Below are 17,926 nucleotides of genomic sequence, written 5' to 3'. Positions count from 1 at the left end.
AACCATGTTGTTTAGCTACTGTTCAAAAACGATATTGCTTAGGAGAAGAAATACATTTCATTATTATTATTTAATTACTATTAATTAAAAATAAATGTTTTTATCAAACATATTTGGTCTTTCTATCTCTCTAAGAGGTAAACAAAATCATGGTTAAGTAGGGCCGCTCAGCTTATTCATTAATTTGCCTGAATACTCAGCTGATGTCTCAGGTATAACACTGAGGCACATGTAATCCCATCACCCTCCTCTGCTCCTCCTCTCTTTCCCTCCCTCTCTCATCTCCTCCCAGTTACTTCCTAGTTCCTGAAACAAGAAGAGTGATGGAGGGGGAGGAAAAGCAGTGAAAATAAAAAGGGGGTGGTGTCCATTGCGCAACTTGCCTTGGTGGGGGCAGCTGTTGCCCTGTTGTGCCACCGGGGGGCGCTGATGTGTCAATGTCTTCCACAGGGGAAGTGCACACTGGCTTACTGGAGGCAAACTCCATGGCATACTGGAGGACATCTGCCAGAGGGAACCTCTTGGGGCCCGAGCCATAACTCAGATACCTGAGGGAGGGAAAGAGAAAGAGAGAGAGAGAGGAAAGCAGAGGGAGAGAGATAAAAGGAAAGAGGGAATAACGAGGAAGAAGAGACAGAGAAGGGCACGGTCAGAGTGAGAAATTATTCCCATGGCTATATTAGAAAGCTTTATTGACCTTAGCTAAGTAAACGGGCGTTGGCCGGCATGCTGTACCTCTCCAGTCGCTGCTGGAGCAGCGTCAGATGCTCTTTCAGCCTCCTGATCTCCTCCCTCTTGATCCTGGTGATGTCCCTGTTCCTGTCCATGTACCTGCCAGCACACAGAGCAGAGCTGGGGCTTCAGGCTTAAGGAAACCAAGTGTCATTTACAGCAGAGAGAAATGGATTATCTAACACCCTCTTTTATACTGATGACCAGTGCTAAGATTTACATCACCTGTCCATGTAAAGCATAGAGGGGAACTCAAGCTTGTTGTGGATCTTCTCAGGTCGTCCCAGTGCTTGGTTGAACTCAAATCTGGACAGTTCAAAGGTCAGCACAGGAGGGAGTTCAGTGAACCAGTGCTGAAAGAAAATAAAATGTTCATAGAGATTATTTACTTATACATTACATTAGAATGAATTAGAACATGTTCCTTTTAGACCAGGGGTTCGAAAACATGTGGATTCTCATTTCCTAAGATTCAGGGACCTCCGTCTAGGAGAATTGTTGTCGTTGAATTAGTATTGAATTGTATAACTGCCTACGTGGGGAGACAATAGCAGTGAGAATAAAACCTATGATTAAAAGAGTCCTTATACATTCTCTAATCATTTTATAGTAAATTAAAATACAACAAAATTATACTATTTCTCATTTTACTGAGGACCCCACTTTAAAAACTACTGCTTCGGACATCTAAACCAGATTTGTTGCTGTTGTGTTAGTGTGTTCATAATAGAAGTAGAGGGACGGACACCTGAGACATTACAACAACATTAATGTTATCTGGCAAACACACACATGGCCTAGTTGCACTGTGACAGCCAGGTTATGTGCTGAGACCCAAGCCTCTCTTCACCACTGAAGAGAGGCACACAAACACATAAATCACAGTGTATCTGAGTCTGGACACCATGGAAAGAACACACAGTTCTTCAGCACAGCCCCCCATTATTTTTGTCATTTCTTCTATATTTGGGTACTAAATAACTCACCAGTCTACAGAAAACTTCAAACATGGTAATTCTACATCTAAATTGTTGCTTTTGAGCATCAATTCACATTGATGGTTATTCCCATATGACGTGAACGCAGCCTCGCTCTTACTCTATCTCTTATGCTCTCTCCCCGTCTTTCTCTCTCTCCCTCCTTCTAGCTCATTCCAGGGGGTTGGGTGCCATGCCCATCTGTGTACTGGCCTGGTAATTAGCTGCTCACAGCTGCTGTGGGACAGCGTGGGCAAGGCTACAGCTAACCAGAGGTCAAACCCAGACTAGCAGGGGGGTCACTGAGGGGAAAGGGGGGGTCAACCCTGTGGAGAGGATCCACCACACAATCCCAAATTATTTAACACCAATGTCTTCTCTTAAGTGCTGCTGGTAGCGGGTGACTGATGACTCCTTTGTGGAAGAGTAAATAACTGTGACTTTTTGATTTGTTACTGAGCCTCAGTAATTTGTACTTGGTTTGCCACTGTGCTATTGTGAAATCATTTCCATGGCACACTCACCACAAAGATGCATAAACATATGCATATTACTAATGCAAATGTTTCTTTAGGTCGGTTTCCATCCAAGTATTTTCATGGCAATTATGATGCATCAAATAAGAAAAGCTCAATGTAAATTACAAATTTTGATAAAAAATTCTTCAATATCGCACAACAGATTTTATGGAAATGCATTTGTCAAATAAATACTGATATAGCATTTTTTTCATCGTTGCCAACTGTCTTTCGAATATCTGTCCACCACGTTGTCCTAGAAATGTCACATACACTGTCACTCCCATGTATAAGTCTCTTTTGTGGTTGTATGGCCATGTACCAAATGCATTTCTTTGTTTTCATCTTTGGATGAAAACAACATTGGCCAAAATTAGTCAAGTCCAAAAAATATAATTCTCAATTTGTTTTCAGATCCTTTCCATTTTTCTCATTCTCTCAGTGTTTTTGACTTCACTTGCATTAGCTACGTTCAGGAAGCCTATTTACTCGCTTACTAGCTGTGGGATACACACTTAATTCACATTAAATTTTTCCAACATATCAAATAAGTTTGCTCAAAATTCGCCTGATAGTTGGATGGAAACATAACCACTGTGTTTGCATCTCAGCCCATCTTGGCACTGACCTCCTGTCCGGACCTGGCAGAGTTCTCTGCCGAGTGCAGGGACTCGATCTCGCCCTCAATCATTGCTGCCTCGAGACACTCATGGAGGTCCTTGAAGCCATTCACCTGCAGGGGGTACTGCCCAAACATCTCTGTGTTCTCAAATTTTTTACCTGAAGAATTCACACACACACACACACACACACACAAAAAGGATCGCGATGAACAGATGAGCACCCATGGAGTGACACACAGATTGTCATAATTGTTGACTTAATTGAAAGAGACTTTGAGAACAAGCACAGTGTGTACCTATTAGAGGCAGTTGCATTCCCTATTATGCAACCTACTCCTTAGAGCTGTGTCCCCACAGTGAGTGAGAGAGAGAGCGAGAGAGAGACGAGAAAGTGAGAGGAAGAAGGAGAGAGAGATGGAGAGCACCATATGTATAGGCCCGGGGAGAAATGGGTCAGGCGTGAGAGAAGAGCTGGAAAGGCAGAGCGCTTGAGAGAAAAAGCAATAATAGGAGCCATTTCACACTCGTTTGCATCCAAGCTGATTTTCACTAGTTCAGCAGTCGCTCACTCATCATGACCACTTTAACAGCAGCACAGACCTCTTTGTATCAAGTACTGATGAGAAGTCAAAAAATAAAAAGGGGCGGAGGGGAGTTGTTAGCGGACATGCAGATGAGGCATTAAGGTCATTTTATGAGCAGAAGTGTCCGCTGGCCCAGCTTTCGGTGGCTCTGGGCCAGTATTGTCATGCATAATAAGCGCAATGTCAATCAGCCGTCAAGGTCTTCCGCGATCAATGCAGCTGCCCTCTTCCTCTTTTACATGGGCCACATCTCATTAAAACAAGGTCACCTTTCATTACCGGGGGCAAGGACTCGCTTGCTTTCTGGCTGCTGCGTCGAGGCCATGCTAAGCCTCTCTCTCTCTCTCGATATCCCTCACTTTCTCTCACTCTTATCGGTTTGTGTTTTAACACCATTCCACCTCATCTCACCTTCCAGGACACCCACAGCCAGGAAGCGTCCGTAGAAAAGCTCCACCATGGGGTTCTTTGGCTTCTCACCCTCCCTGACGGAAAAAAGAAGAGGAGGTCACAAATGCACAAGCCACAGCTGTTTAAAGAGGGCATCTCTGCCTCAGAGCCACGCAAATAACGCTCATTTCATTTTCCGTTTTGCACACTAAAACCACCACGCATGTGTCTATTTCCTATGTCCATTCTCTCCTCAGTGCTAGCATAGCGGAGCAGTGCTTACCTGTCCTCTTCGGCCTTCATCTGGAAGGCGTCCTCCAGCCAGTCCAGCAGCTTGTGGGTGAACTCGCTCACATCCTGCTGTTGGGCAAAGCACAGACATACATACATAAAGACCAATTACGGGGCTGCGTTTGGGACACAGAGGTCACAGAGTCAAACTACAGGACTTTTCTACGCCTCGGAGCAAGCGCTCAGTTAAATCAGTGTTGTGTCTGTCATTTGCTGATATAGTTAAAGTTCGGATATGAGATGACTCGTCTTGGCAGAGGAGTTCACAGATTGCTGAACTTCAAAGGGAACCTGCAGGCCCCGAGGCCACTCTCTCATAGACATCAATGCCGCCCTGTAATTCAGGTCAGTGCCTCTCCAACCTGACTAATACACAGAGGAGATACATGACTGATGAGTACAGTGGCCAGAGGGCTGACCTCAGTTAACCTACACAGATACATTAGTGCAATTGCTATTGGAAGGAGAGGGGCCGGGGACAGTTTTGGGACATTCATCATATGAGCATTACATTACAGGATATTTGCACACAGGCTAATTCCTGGTCGATATTGTTTTTTGCAGAGTTCAGCGGGGGTTTGTGGGTTTGGGGATTAACATTTATAGACATGGGATGTTAAGCGTCTCAGAATGGAAAGAGCCGAGTCAGCAGAACGATAATGGAATTGAGGGGTCAAGCTCTCGACCAAAAGGACAAGACACAAAAAGGGGTTGAAAAGGTATTAAATCTATCAGGTGTATGCAAATGGAAAACTATGAAGCAGTGCTTGTTTTCCAAAGGATAAAGGGGGGACAGATGTCACCAATTCAGGTCTACCCTCACAGACCTGGTTCTTATGGAATCATTTATGTTCGCGTAAGTCAGATGGTAGCTGCCCTACTGATTGAAACATTAATATAATAAAAAATACTCACAAAAAGGAACTGCCAACATAGAGAACTTGTGAGACACTACTTAAACTTACCTTTATTTACTGTTGTTGCTGTTGTTGTTAAATACTTCTATGCATCAATTAACAACAGTTTAAAAACAACAACAGGTACAGCCAGTGTTTCCTCTAGGATTTTTTTTAGCAGCGGGGGGAAAGGGTTTTGTTGTACCTGGGTGGTGCGCGCGCGTAGTACGCCGGCTGTCGGAGTGAATATCAATAGGTAATAGAGCTCAACAGTGACCGCCCACTTTTGAACGGCTCCAGTTCCAGGAAGTGAATTTCCCATTCATTCCTCCATTGACGTTTCAGAAAATCCTTATATAAAGAGGTTTAAGCCTGTAACCAAGCCAACCAACTACGAGATGGATCGTGACCATAAAACATTTGATTCAGAGCAAAAAAAATTGGAAAACAGAAAAAAAGGCAAAGTTTTTTGTTTTTTTTCCCATTTTCCAAATTTTTTTTTTTGCTCCAAATCAAATGTGATCAATCAAATCCAGCCTCTGGAAACCCAAATCCACAATAACCTTCTAACTATGTAATTTAGGGTCTTATGTACATAATAGTACATATATAGTACATAATAGTAAGCATCTAAAAAGTATTAGAAATTAATTTCAATCCAAATTCGAAATATTGTCATTTAAGTTTTTGTAAACTTTCCTGATATTGGGTTTGAATTGGGCGTGGTTATGCTCGGACATTTATTACGCAATTAATTCCGCGAACCAATCATAAAAAAATCCACGTCAGTTGTCACTTGTTGTTGAGCGAAAAAGAAACAGATAGAGCAGAAATCCGTCTGCTACACTAGCATGTAGCTAACTATAGAAGATGTCCGCTAGCTGTGATGCTAATTTTCGCTATGTTTAACTCCATTGAGTTATGCTAAAAGCGTTAGCGATCTAAAAGTCCGCTAGCTGTGATGCTAATTTCCGCTATGTTCAACTCCATTGAGTTATGCTAAAAGCGTTAGCGATCTAAAAGTCCGCCAGCTGCAATCGAGTATTTACTAAAAGTATTAGCTCTCTGAACTAATTATTTTGGTTGGTTATGAATTAAATTGTGATTGTGAAACTTAAGTGAACTGCCTACGGTATGTTGTACAACAGAAGTTTGTGAATTGGAGCAGTTGATTTCATAGTCCTCTTAAGAAGACGAAGCCAGGGAGATGTCAATCAAAACGTGATCTGCCACGCCCACACAGTCTTGAGAAATGGTCTAAACAGCAAAATCAGCTGTTTTTTTAACTAGGTTTTCTAATAGTTATGAACGTTTATTTTCACTCAGATTTTTGTGGATGCTTAATGTGACACTCAACTTTGATATCATATATGCATTTTTACTATTTCAAGCCACATTTCCAGAGGCTTTAACGTTACCTAGCTAACGTTAGCTGGAACATTATTTCACGATATATTATTATTAATAATAATTAGTTGGTCATGAACATCAATAGAGAATACATTGCGAATGTAAAATTGATCTAACTTAACGTTAGCTAGTTAAATCTACCTTTCTCTCTTTTCTCTTTCTTTTTCTCTTCTTTCTCTCCCTCTCACCTCGGCCGGGTGTCGCCACGTGTCGCCACTTCCTGTATCCATCGTTTCAAATTAAAAGCCCTCTGCAGAGTTGCGTAATTGCGACTTCATGACATTTCATAAAATTCTGAAGCAGCGGCGGCAATTGTATATAACGTAAACTCTGACAGCCTATAGTAAGTTTTCCCACTCATACCAGTATACCACCCTTCTCCACTTGCTTAAAAGCGCCACCGCAGTATTGATGTTCTCCTCATTGGACACTGCCATTATTAAGTGTAATGATGTAATCACGCCTAGCTTATGGTTGGAAGAGGCTTACCTGCTGTGACTCGCTGGACTTAAAGGCGTCTTTGAGGATCTCCACAGCACGTGACGGATCCACGTACTTCCTCTTGGACCCCACCATGAGGGAGAAGAGGTTCCTCAGCTCCTGCATGAAGGGCAGGTTCCTGTGCTCCTGGTTGGAGAAATGCAAACAGTTCTACCACAACTACTTGGTGTAATTGACTCACTGAAGATCGCTAAGTAGGTACGTTATCTCAAGAGAGAAATTCAATTGTCACAGCAGAACAACATATGACATAGTAATCATAATACATGGTGTGTGTTTAATGCACACAGTGACACACACACGTAGTAGGGCTGCAATTTTTGCAAATTTGAAAATTTTTGTGCCTATTGCGATTTGGAAATTGTGGTAGCCAGTATTCAAGGCAGTTTCTATATTATCTTCATTTAAATTGGTCATTTTATAGAAAGTTGAACAATACCAGCATAGTGATCTGCTAATAAAGACCATAATGAGAACGAGGATGTATGGCAAAGTCAAACTTAACACTCCATACTGAGATTTGTTAACAGTGCACGATAAGAAAACACTTGTTTTTCTGTTTTTCTGTGCTGGTGAGTCAGGGATGCTGATGTCAAGACTAGGACCTAAGCTCTAGCAGTCTCTCACTGTTGGAAGCAAATGGTCAGTGATTAAGACTGAGGGGACTGAGATCAAGAGATGACTGCCCGAGCCATACAGCCACGGCAGAGGCTTAGACCAGATTAGTGACAGGGCGCCAACCCTATGGTGAGCTCTCTGTAAGGAAAGAAGGGGAAAACGGCAACATTTTGACAACTATGAGTGCTAATGTAACGTGGACAGCGGCTAGGCCAAGTTAAGCAGCTCAAAGTTGCCGAAACCCCTGCAGCAATTGAAACATACTTCTTCATGTGTATGTGTGTGCTGGTAGAGAAATGCCAAGGCTCCATCAAATATTTGAGAGGACTGTCAGGGGGCAACGCTAAGCCTGTGTGACCTAAGGGTGGGATCACACAGCTGCTGAGTGGTGCCTTAACATCCTACATCTATTTCATCCTGGTGGCTCATGGCTCTCTGTAGAGGGTCAAGCCTTCTGGGCTAAAGCCTTCTGGGCTAAAACCCTGGTAGGCTAGGGCTGCTATGAGGTAAGCTGGGCAGACACAAAGTCCCACACACAGGGGACCGGATGAACTGGCATCAAAAGAGATCACACTCTGACCTAAAGGATAATTCCAGTTATTTTCAACCTGGATCTTACTTTCCGAGTTTTTGCCATCATGACGATTGATTGTGTTCAAAATTTAATCACTTACTTCACTTCGAGCTTTACGTTCCTCCAGTTTCTCTCCAATACACACCCACAGGGTCAGAAAAATAAGGCCCAGGTTGAAAATAAGTGAAATGATTATATTAGTATATAAGAAATCTGCGATGCAGCTATCGCCATTTCATCCTTCTCTGTTGGAGACCTGGGAGGATGGGAGGGTGTCTCACCTTCTGGTTGCGGGGCAGGTCTTGCACCCTGGCCGGGGGAGAGTAGTGGAGCACCAGCCTCTGGAACTCCAGCAGGTTGAACAGAGACTGCAGGGGAGGAATAGACAGGTCAGTAACATCTCGTGATAAGGCAGCCTTGGCCCAGATATGTGCCATTGTCTTGCATGAGAAAACGTCACGCAAACTCCACTGAAAAATCTAGTGTGGCTTTGATTTGGTGTGGCCTTGCTCACTGACAAATATATACTTTACAGAACATGACTTGAGACTTTTTACAAATTGTTAGGATCCACTCTTCAAATCGGCGTACTTCCAATGCAGCAAGCAGCACCAATTTAAAACGCTACTGCCCACCACAGTCTATTTTGGTGGAAGGAGGCAAAACAGTATTAAACGTTTCAATTGTATTCAAATAAGTGCTAGTGCATGTTGAAGAATGGATCCTAACAATTTGTAAAATGTCTCAAGTCATGCTCTATGGGGTATGTACTGTATGTTTTCCTATAAGCAAGACCACATTAAATTGACAGAATTTGACATGACGTTTGTCCCATACAACAGAATGGCACATACTGGGGCCTAAGACGGTCAACATGTCACACTTGTAACTGCCTTAACAAGAGCTCTTCATGCTCATAACTACAGTGTTTTAGAGTGTGATAGTCCTAATGCTTGTCACAAGTTGAATTTTATGGTCATAGTGCTGTTATTTGCCCTGTTGTATGTGAAAGCGAACAAAAAAATAGAGAGGCTCTTAAGATTTGGAAATCCAGTAACGAAAAGAGAAAGTTGTTTACTCCTTTTTTGTCACCTGTTTTCAGTAAGTGTAGCAGTGGGGTCAAGTTCGGACTGTGCCATCTTTTAAAGGGTGGGGGTTACATTACACACAGGAGCCAGGCAGCATGTGACGGTGTATCCAGTGTTCATCTGGCATATTTCAGCTCAGTTCACATTCTACCACTGGCTCTGCGAGGATACAAGAAACTAATGGTGTTTGTGACGGCGGGGGAAAAATGTTTCTGCATACCAGCATTTAGATGATGCCCTTATCCATAGCGACTTAAGATGACTGCAATAGAATAAGCTTCAATTACGGGATCACCAAAATTACAAGCAACCAAAAAGAAATGAAATAAGGAATGTAAAAGTCTGTGCCCTTGCAATATTCCTGTGACCACACAAAGATTATGTAAGTGCAAAGTGCTAGGAGAAGAAATAAAACAGAAACAAACAGAAGGGATTTTTAGAGCACAATTAGAGAGGAGTAGAGAGGTTAACATTCAGAAAAAAGGCTCAATAGTAAAGATTGTTTTTAAAAGGCTCCATTTTAAATTTCATATGATCACTTTCACTTGGTCTTGTAGTGTGTGTGTGTGTGTGTGTGTGTGTGTGTGCGCACCTGAATGACCGCACTGAACCAGCAGGTATTGCCGACATTCTTCAGCCCCACAGGGCAGTTGTCCATCCTCTTCCTGTCATGGGGGTTGGGCGAATCACTCCATACTTCTGTGTGGGTGCGCTTCAGACTTGCCTTGTTCTCTGCTATGCTGGCCTCCAGAACTCTACATAGGGAGGGAGGCACATCACAAACACATCCAAATAAAGCAAAGAACATCCCTTCCACCAAGTTATACTCCAATGCCTCCCTTAGGTTTTTTACTCCAAGACTGAAGTTGACATTTAAACCAAGGATTGGTATCAACAGGTTTTTTTCTTTTTTTGGACATAAGTTGCATTCAGAATTTCCTGGTGTATTTGTAACAGGTGAGTAATAATGATGAGCCCACCTGCTGATGGCCTGCTCCTCATCGGTGATGCCCGTCTCCCTGAAAGCCCGGTTGGACTCCTCCAGGCTGAGGGCGATGGCCCTCTGCAGGTCATCCTTGTCATCCCCAGTCAGGTCAATCACGTCTGCAGCAACACACACACAACAGTTCACTCTGTTCATGTGTGACTCACTGGCTATGTTCACATGCAGACTAAGGCTATGTTCAGCCAGGCAGCTCAAATCTGATTTTTTGGCAAGTTGGATATTTTTTTTCTCATGTGTGAATAGTAAAAAACGACATGGAATCTGATCTTTTCAAATCAGGTTTCATATGTGTGTGGTTTGAATTGATTGAGTTTATTCAACAATTCCATATAAAAGCAGGCATATCATGACAGGCCAATGCATTACAAACAGAAAAGGTCAAGGATGATACAATAAAGCCCTAAGGCTTATTTCCATTGTGGTCAACAAATGCAATTCAAATCGTATTTGTGGGCATGTGACTCAGTTGGACCGCTGTGATCAGATTCCAAGTGTTTTTTTCCCCTGCGCAACGTTTGACCTGATATGCTGCGACTTGAGCGGGAAGCAACATAAACAAACAGCAACATATCTGGGCAAGAACAAACATGGAGAGTCAGGAAAATTCAAGTGCCTGGACCAAAGAGGAGGTCTCTTGTCTACTCTGTCTTTGGGGAGGATGCAGACAAAGCTGGCAGGCATGTATAGAAGGCAGCATTAAAACTAAATTGAATTCATATTAAAATATAATAATAATATTAAATAAATTAAATAATTAAAGTAGGTACATTTGAAGGAAAACAGTAAGACGAACACACTTCTCTCCTCTACCCATCAAATCAGTGGCAATCGGCACACAGCTGATTGACAGCTAGGAGCGAAGCCAGCAGCGATGTCTAAGTATGCTACTCACTAGTGTCTGCCTGGCTGCCCACGCTGATGTATCTGTCGTTGGCCACCTGGGAGGTCTGGTAGTAGGTGGCCTCATCTTGCTGAGGCACCTTGGCATTCTTCTCCGTCAGGAACGCCACAGCCTCCGCCAGGTCTCCATTGCTCACCTGCGGCAGCAGAGGGGACAGGTAAGACTGTGGGGAAGCACTTCTGAATTGTCACAATGATTCATAATTTATGTCTCGGCTAGTGTTTCTGCACAGTGCTTATGGGTGGTTCAGTGCTGATTGGATAAGAACATATGAAATGAATTTGCATCAAAACTCAACTTGAACAAGGATCCTACATATTGTTGCATTTTTTTAATTTTTTTTTTCTGAACTGGATTTAAAGATTTTGGTTGATGTTCAGTGTGATGTAAGCTGATAGTGGCTGTGGAATACTACTACTAAATTAAATTACGCTATCTCTCTACTCAAGCTAAAGATTATTCTTCAGCTTGAGTGTAATGGCAGTGTGTCCCAAGCTGCATGTCAAAAATGTGTGGTCATGTTCATATCAGAAATAAAACTTTTCCCATACTTTTGGGAATTGGAAAGACCTGGAAATTATCAAATTGATTTTCCAGTTTTTCCAGACCTGCACAGTAACTCTGCAAACTGTCAGTGACACAAATTCAAATTAGGACAATTGTGTAAATATGTGTATATATGATAATTAGTATCCTCTAAAGACCAAGATAAATGTAGCAAAAATTGAGAATTTACATGCACCTCGAACACAGGGAATGTTTGATGGTGCTTTTGAGGGAGCTGCTCTCTCTGTGTGTGTCTGTATGTGTGTGATAATAAGTGAAGACAGCTTTTAAAAAGAGAGAAACTGAGTTTGCATAAGACAGTGTCTGAATGTATGTCTAAGACGGACAAAGAGACAAACAGGGAAAGGCTGTATACGTGTGTGTCAGCCCTGATAGTAGTGTTTGTGATGCATGTGTGCCATGTCAGTACTGTACCTGCAGCGCCTGCTGGAGCAGCTGGACGTCTGTGGTGCCTGTGACCTCCCTCAACTGGTTTAATAGAGTCTGCTGGTGCTATTGGAGGAGAGGTGGGACACAGGAAAGGTCAGAGGGGAGCATAGAGGCAGAGAAGACAGGTGAATAAACAGGGTCTCAGACCAAAAAAAAAGTCAATAAACAAGTCAAACATGGACAACTGTAAGGCCATGACTGAAAAAACTGCCACCATTTCAACCAAATCTAAAATAAAAATAGAAAGTCTGTTTGTGGTTGTATGATATTGTGTTGGGACAATTCAAATAAGTCTTATGTATGGGATACAATGGGTTGTAAAAGAACAAAAGCTACATTTGATATTTACAGCAAAACATTGTGAGACTACTTTATTGCTAGGCCAAAGGGTCTCAATTGTTTTAATGTGCTGCCACTATATAACACACAAAAATCTAATTATAAATTGTGTAGAGACATAACAGCAAGTCTACAAAAGGAGCTAGCAAAATACAAAATACGCTGCAGGACAAGAAACATAATTGCATTAATTTTGAATGGGGACAGGGAGTATTGTCATAAGCAGATTTCATAGATGTTAATGAGTTCAGGGTAATGTGTTTTCATTTTCTCCTTCCATTTTTTTTCCATTTGGAAAAAAAACAAAAAAACATAAATGTTGTCAAGGCACACCTGAGCTAATTAAAAAGCACACTTGTTGAGAAACAGTGGCCTATTCAAACAGAATCATTGTTCTGAGACGACCAGCTACCGATTTTGGCCTCCTGGTTTGAAGTAATTAACCCTCGCACATTTCAAAGCATTCAAACATTCTCATCAGTTTGGAAAAGCTAGGCTTTGCTGTAACAAATGAGCCAGGAGAGAAGAAAGAAAGATGTCAATCCTGGAGGCCAGCGTCTTTAGCTAATGAGTGCACCAGTGTCTGACCTACTGTTATATGTCAAACCCAGCTGGGGTGCATGGCCTTACCACACACTTAACCTGCAATGCCCGCCTTGAATGAATGCACTCTAAATAATGGGGGAGTGCACTTACTGTCAGCGCCCAAGGCAGGCATCTTTTAAAAGTAACAAGAGACCAAGGCTTTCACAAGTGCAGCGGGCAACAGATAGGACTAGGAAAGTGTGCTAATTCAAAGGCATCCTGAACAGAAGCAGGTAAAACTAAGATCATATCTGCAAAATGTAAAAATGCACTGATGTAAAAATTATTTCCTTTCATCACCTCCGACCTCAAGCTGTTTCAGCACAACAACTACAACATGTATCTGTAGTCGTCCGTCACATAATTTGCTGTCAAAATTGCAAAATAACAGCATGGTAATTCGTAAAATACACTCTTTATTCAACCATTGAAATGCCAGCTGGCTGGGAGAGGGGGAAAGTGAGATGTCGCAGCTGGTGCACATCAGTTACGATGCCAAGCATTCAAAATAACATGTAGAAACTGTTTTGATCAAAAAACAGTGGTCCAAACAAACGGCAAACATATACCTTCCAGCTCTAATTTGACTGCTTCCCACAAGAAACCACTGATGTTTGCTAGTGCACTAGACAAGTGGCATAACAAGCTGAATAACAAGTGAATTTAGTGTTAATCGCCTCAGAAGGATTTTGTGTTGGTCTCTTGTGGTGCACCCGCGAACCAAAGTATCTGCAGAATTGTTGGTGACATGTTAAGTTTAAGTTGTACATGGTCATTTTGGTCTTGCACCCCAAAAGTTGTTAGGTTGGTCCATTAATATTAGCAGATTGTTGATTAGTTCCTTTGAGATACAAATGCAGTCCCATAAATCTCCTCAATGTCACCCAATGGGACTTTGGCAGTGCGAAAGATTCTGCATAGTGCTGCAGTGTGGAAAACATGGATTACTAGGATTGATTCAATAGCCAGGCCCTGGGGAAACCAACAAACCTGGATAACTTTCCTATAATTCTTTGAGAATGCTAGCTTGGAAGGACCCCGCTGCTAAAGTGACCTAGGCCTATAGGGCAACAATTAATTAAAAAAAAGCAACTACTAAGAATATTTATCATCATCGCGATCGTCATAATTATAATAAAGTAAGAGTTGGTGGTGGTGGAAGGACATGTAATTCCAACTGAGCCCAGATAGTTCAGTCATTAAAGCATTAGATTTTTAATCTGAAAGTCCAGGGTTCAAGCTCCTGTTTGGGTCAGAGGAGGTTTTCAGGGCAGCAGGATGGTGAACTGGACAGTCCTGGGTTCAAGCCATCCTCCCTGCTGAAGTGTCCTTGAGCAAGACACTGAACCTCTACCAGCCCCAGGGGTGCTGTTCTGCAGCTGAGCAGAGAGACAGATTATTTTCTTCAATCCTGCCCACATCCTTACATGCCTACACAGTAAATCCCCCAGTGTAAAATATGCAGTGTCAAAGTACATGGACTCTTTCAGAGTTATTACAACAACAGCTTGAGTAAGATGCCCCCCAGTGTTGGTGAAAATTTTCGTAGTTAAAACACGTGGTGTAAGAAGTACTCTGGAAAGCCCCGCCCACCTCCTTCTCGTTTCAAACCGACCAGAATTGTCAAGGCGCCATTTTCTCCACGTCGAAAGACTGCGGTATGTTTCTCCTAATCAACTATTAAACCAATTATTTGGCATTTCAACAGAAGCAGCATTTTAGAATAACTTTATATTGTTGTTCACCATACACTCCAGCTGGTTTTGTATCTTAAAATACCGAAATCCAAAGGGCTAACGTGACTGAGTTGATGGCTAGCTTAAATGTGCAAGCAGCATTAAGCTAATTAACGCTAACTAGCTAACGTCAAAATAGACAATGTCAGCAAGAGGTAACGTTAACGTTGTTAATACAATGTGGAGGGGTGATTGTGTTGTATTATTTGTAACGTCCATAGATTCCAGTAAAATAGCAAAGACTGCATGTGTGGGGAGTTGGCTAAACTAGCTAATGTTACCTTGACTAGTTATCCGTGGCTAACTTTTGCGTGCGCGGGCAATCCTACAAGGATTAACACTAACTAGAAGATGTAACGCTAACGTAGCGTTAACAAATTAGTTTCGTATGAATTACTGCGTAATCGCTTTATTTTTGGCTAGTTGATTAAACTAAATGAGGGGTTTTCAAAGTAGCTTTGCTGTTAAATTACTTTCGCAGCTGCACACAATGATGTTACAGTCCATTAAAATTACTTTGCGGCCAAGGCAGCACTAGGATGAAAACCAGACCAGCACAATGGAGAAATAGACGGGGAAGATTGACGTCCGGGTCGTGTAGCCCTTTCTAATGTGTGTTTGGCAGTAAATGTAACTTGACGGTGTTGTCTCAGTAACGTTAAGATAAAGTAACGTTAACGTTACTACAGGTGTTGTTATTGACAAACTCCATTCAGTTTCTGATGTCTGACAACCTCCCGGGTGTTCAGTGATGATTAGGAGACACCATGCTAAGTGGCTCACCAGTGCTAATTAAAATAATCTTTTTAATTAACTTAACGTGTGTTTTGAGTCTAGATAGGAGCCAGTTTGCCTCTTACATTGCTGGTAGTGGACCCAGGTACAGAAACGTGATTTGTAATGATTTCATGTGCTAATTGTTTTTAGTTAGCCCTTGTGTTCTCAATCTAGTTTTCAGATTAATTTGAAATCTAAGTTAAATCCAGGGAATATGACTGAGAAATCCTTTCTTCTTCAATCTTGCAGTACATCACCACCCAGACAGGTGAAAGAAATGCATGCCAGAGGAACTGTGACCTTATTCCCCTACCTCAATGACCCATACTCTAAGAATGGCTATGTGAGTTGCACACAGTAATGGTTGTGGTAATGTTAAATGCTATATTGAAACATTTTGAATCCTACCAGAGCATGTTGTTTTTCACTTTTAAATGTTATTAATGAAGTGTCTGTTTTTGTTATCCTTTCACCGTCCAAGGAGCATTATTATGATGGCGAGAGTGGCACTGGGTACTTGGCCTGGAGGATTAAAACTATTCAGAGATGCACTGCTAAAGACAGATGATCATCATTTGGGGGTAACACTGTAATAATACCAGAAAAATGTATGGAACAAAACAGTCACAAGATCAGTTATTGCCTTTGTTGCACATAATGTTTCTCCAGCCAATAATAAACAAAATCATTTTTCTTAAAAGTTAGGTCAAATCCAAGTTACTGAAAGTGTTTTGAAATGTACACCCCCCGGCCAAAAAATGGGCCAAGCCCAAAATGACAAAACATTAAGCTTTTAATGGTCTTAATAACAAATCATTGGTCAGGAAATTAGCAAGAATTATACAAATACACTCCTGAGACCTTCTGCGCCACCATTTGCTCGTTAACTTTTGTTGCAAAGAATTGTTTGGGAGAAAGCTGGAAACAGGGAAATTCACTTATATAGTGTTCTTGTACACAAAGGTAAAAATAATGATAATGATTACAATGTTTGATATAAAATTCAAACTAACACGTCTGGATGTACAAAATTTTCCAAAAATATCTTCTGGGATGTTTTTTTTCTGAAAAGATTTTGGCTAAGGGTGCTCCGATCGATTGGCCACCAATTGTTATCGGCCGATATTCGTTCTAAATAGTTTGATCGGTGGTCTCTATAAAGGCCGATCAGAAGCGCCGATCAGATGACGCAAAACACGCGAGACAATTTCTCTACGCGCCGCTAAAATGGCTTCACCGGTCTGGCAGTTCTACCAGGTGTCTGAAAAAGACAATAAATTTGCAAAAATGTTAGGGAGAGACGAGTTGGGAAGAGATCCAAACAGAAGTAGTCTCTTTGTGCTATCTGTCTCTCGCTCTCTCTCTCTTTCTCTCACGCTCTCTCTCTCTCTCTCTCTGTGTCGCGCTCTCTCTAGCTCACTCTCTCTCTCTCTCTCTCTCGCTCTGTCTCGCTCACTCTCTCTCTCTTGCTGGACCCGTCTGTTCGCCTCCCACTGCACACGCAGGCGTGAGGGATATTTTTTTTTCGATGCCAAGAAGACGACCGGCTGAATTCCCAAAAAGAAGAACTAAGGGTTATTAACGTTATTGGGAATACAGCTGGGTTTCCGAGACTAGCAGATTAGCTGTATATAGGCTACTGTAGGTGCTAGTCAGTATCCACTGAGTGGACTGAAAACGTTAATATTTACTTTTTAACTCTGAATGTTTGCTCCCTCAATCCAGATTAATATTGAAAAATATTTTGTTATGTTGCAGTTTTTATAGTCTCGAAAGTTGGAGTAAATTGATAAAGGCCCTGTGTTTTGTTCTGTCTATTGGAATTGATTTTTGTTGCCTCAGTAGGCCTATATATAATTTATTGTTCTAACTTGGTGTGTTGTGCACATTTAGCTTTTATTCTAATTTTTATTTTATAAAATGTTATTTATTTTATTCCACAGGTAAGATATATTTGTTAAGATCTAAGCTGCTCCCAATAACCAAGCGTAGGCTGCTATGGTTTAAGTTGTGTCTCTAAGAGAGAGAGTGGAATATGTTGCACATGTTGCCTGCCAATAAACAGTTGTCAATTCATGATACTTTCTCATCTCTAAATTTTAATACTTAATGTACAATGTTGTTAAGAATAGTTAAATAAAGAAATAAATAATGCTACACGATGAATAGAAGGCTTCAAATAGACCCCGTGATCGGTATCGGCCGATACTGCTTCCAGCGATCGGCCCCAAAAATGCTGATCGGAGCACCCTTAATTTTGCCTAATTTTTTTTGCCCAGGAGTGTACATGGTTGTCATCAGTATTGATAATAAGGTATTTTCCCATATTGTGTAGCATCAGCCGAAGGACCATCTGGTGAAGAAATGTCTGGAGGACCAACAGT

General features: G+C 41.7%; 1 protein-coding gene across 2 annotated transcripts in view; it reads right to left on the bottom strand.

Moving 5' to 3' along the window:
• Positions 1-17,926, bottom strand: part of usp25 (ubiquitin specific peptidase 25) — a 42,620-nt gene that overhangs the window by 12,252 nt on the left and 12,442 nt on the right. For both annotated transcript variants that reach the window (XM_071898323.2, XM_078286496.1), the window contains exons 2-13: positions 12,091-12,168; positions 11,101-11,245; positions 10,183-10,306; positions 9,795-9,957; positions 8,396-8,482; positions 6,911-7,048; positions 4,108-4,184; positions 3,846-3,919; positions 2,856-3,007; positions 958-1,085; positions 736-831; positions 384-548 (exon numbers count right to left, since the gene is read on the bottom strand). In XM_071898323.2, coding sequence (XP_071754424.1) covers positions 384-548; positions 736-831; positions 958-1,085; positions 2,856-3,007; positions 3,846-3,919; positions 4,108-4,184; positions 6,911-7,048; positions 8,396-8,482; positions 9,795-9,957; positions 10,183-10,306; positions 11,101-11,245; positions 12,091-12,168 — 1,427 coding nt within the window. The remainder of the gene's footprint in view (positions 1-383; positions 549-735; positions 832-957; positions 1,086-2,855; positions 3,008-3,845; positions 3,920-4,107; positions 4,185-6,910; positions 7,049-8,395; positions 8,483-9,794; positions 9,958-10,182; positions 10,307-11,100; positions 11,246-12,090; positions 12,169-17,926) is intronic.

Source organism: Centroberyx gerrardi, chromosome 11, assembly GCF_048128805.1.
Source record: "Centroberyx gerrardi isolate f3 chromosome 11, fCenGer3.hap1.cur.20231027, whole genome shotgun sequence".
Classification (NCBI taxonomy): domain Eukaryota; kingdom Metazoa; phylum Chordata; class Actinopteri; order Beryciformes; family Berycidae; genus Centroberyx; species Centroberyx gerrardi.
Note: the sequence above shows the minus strand (reverse complement) of the source record. Positions and strands in the feature narration are given on the sequence as shown.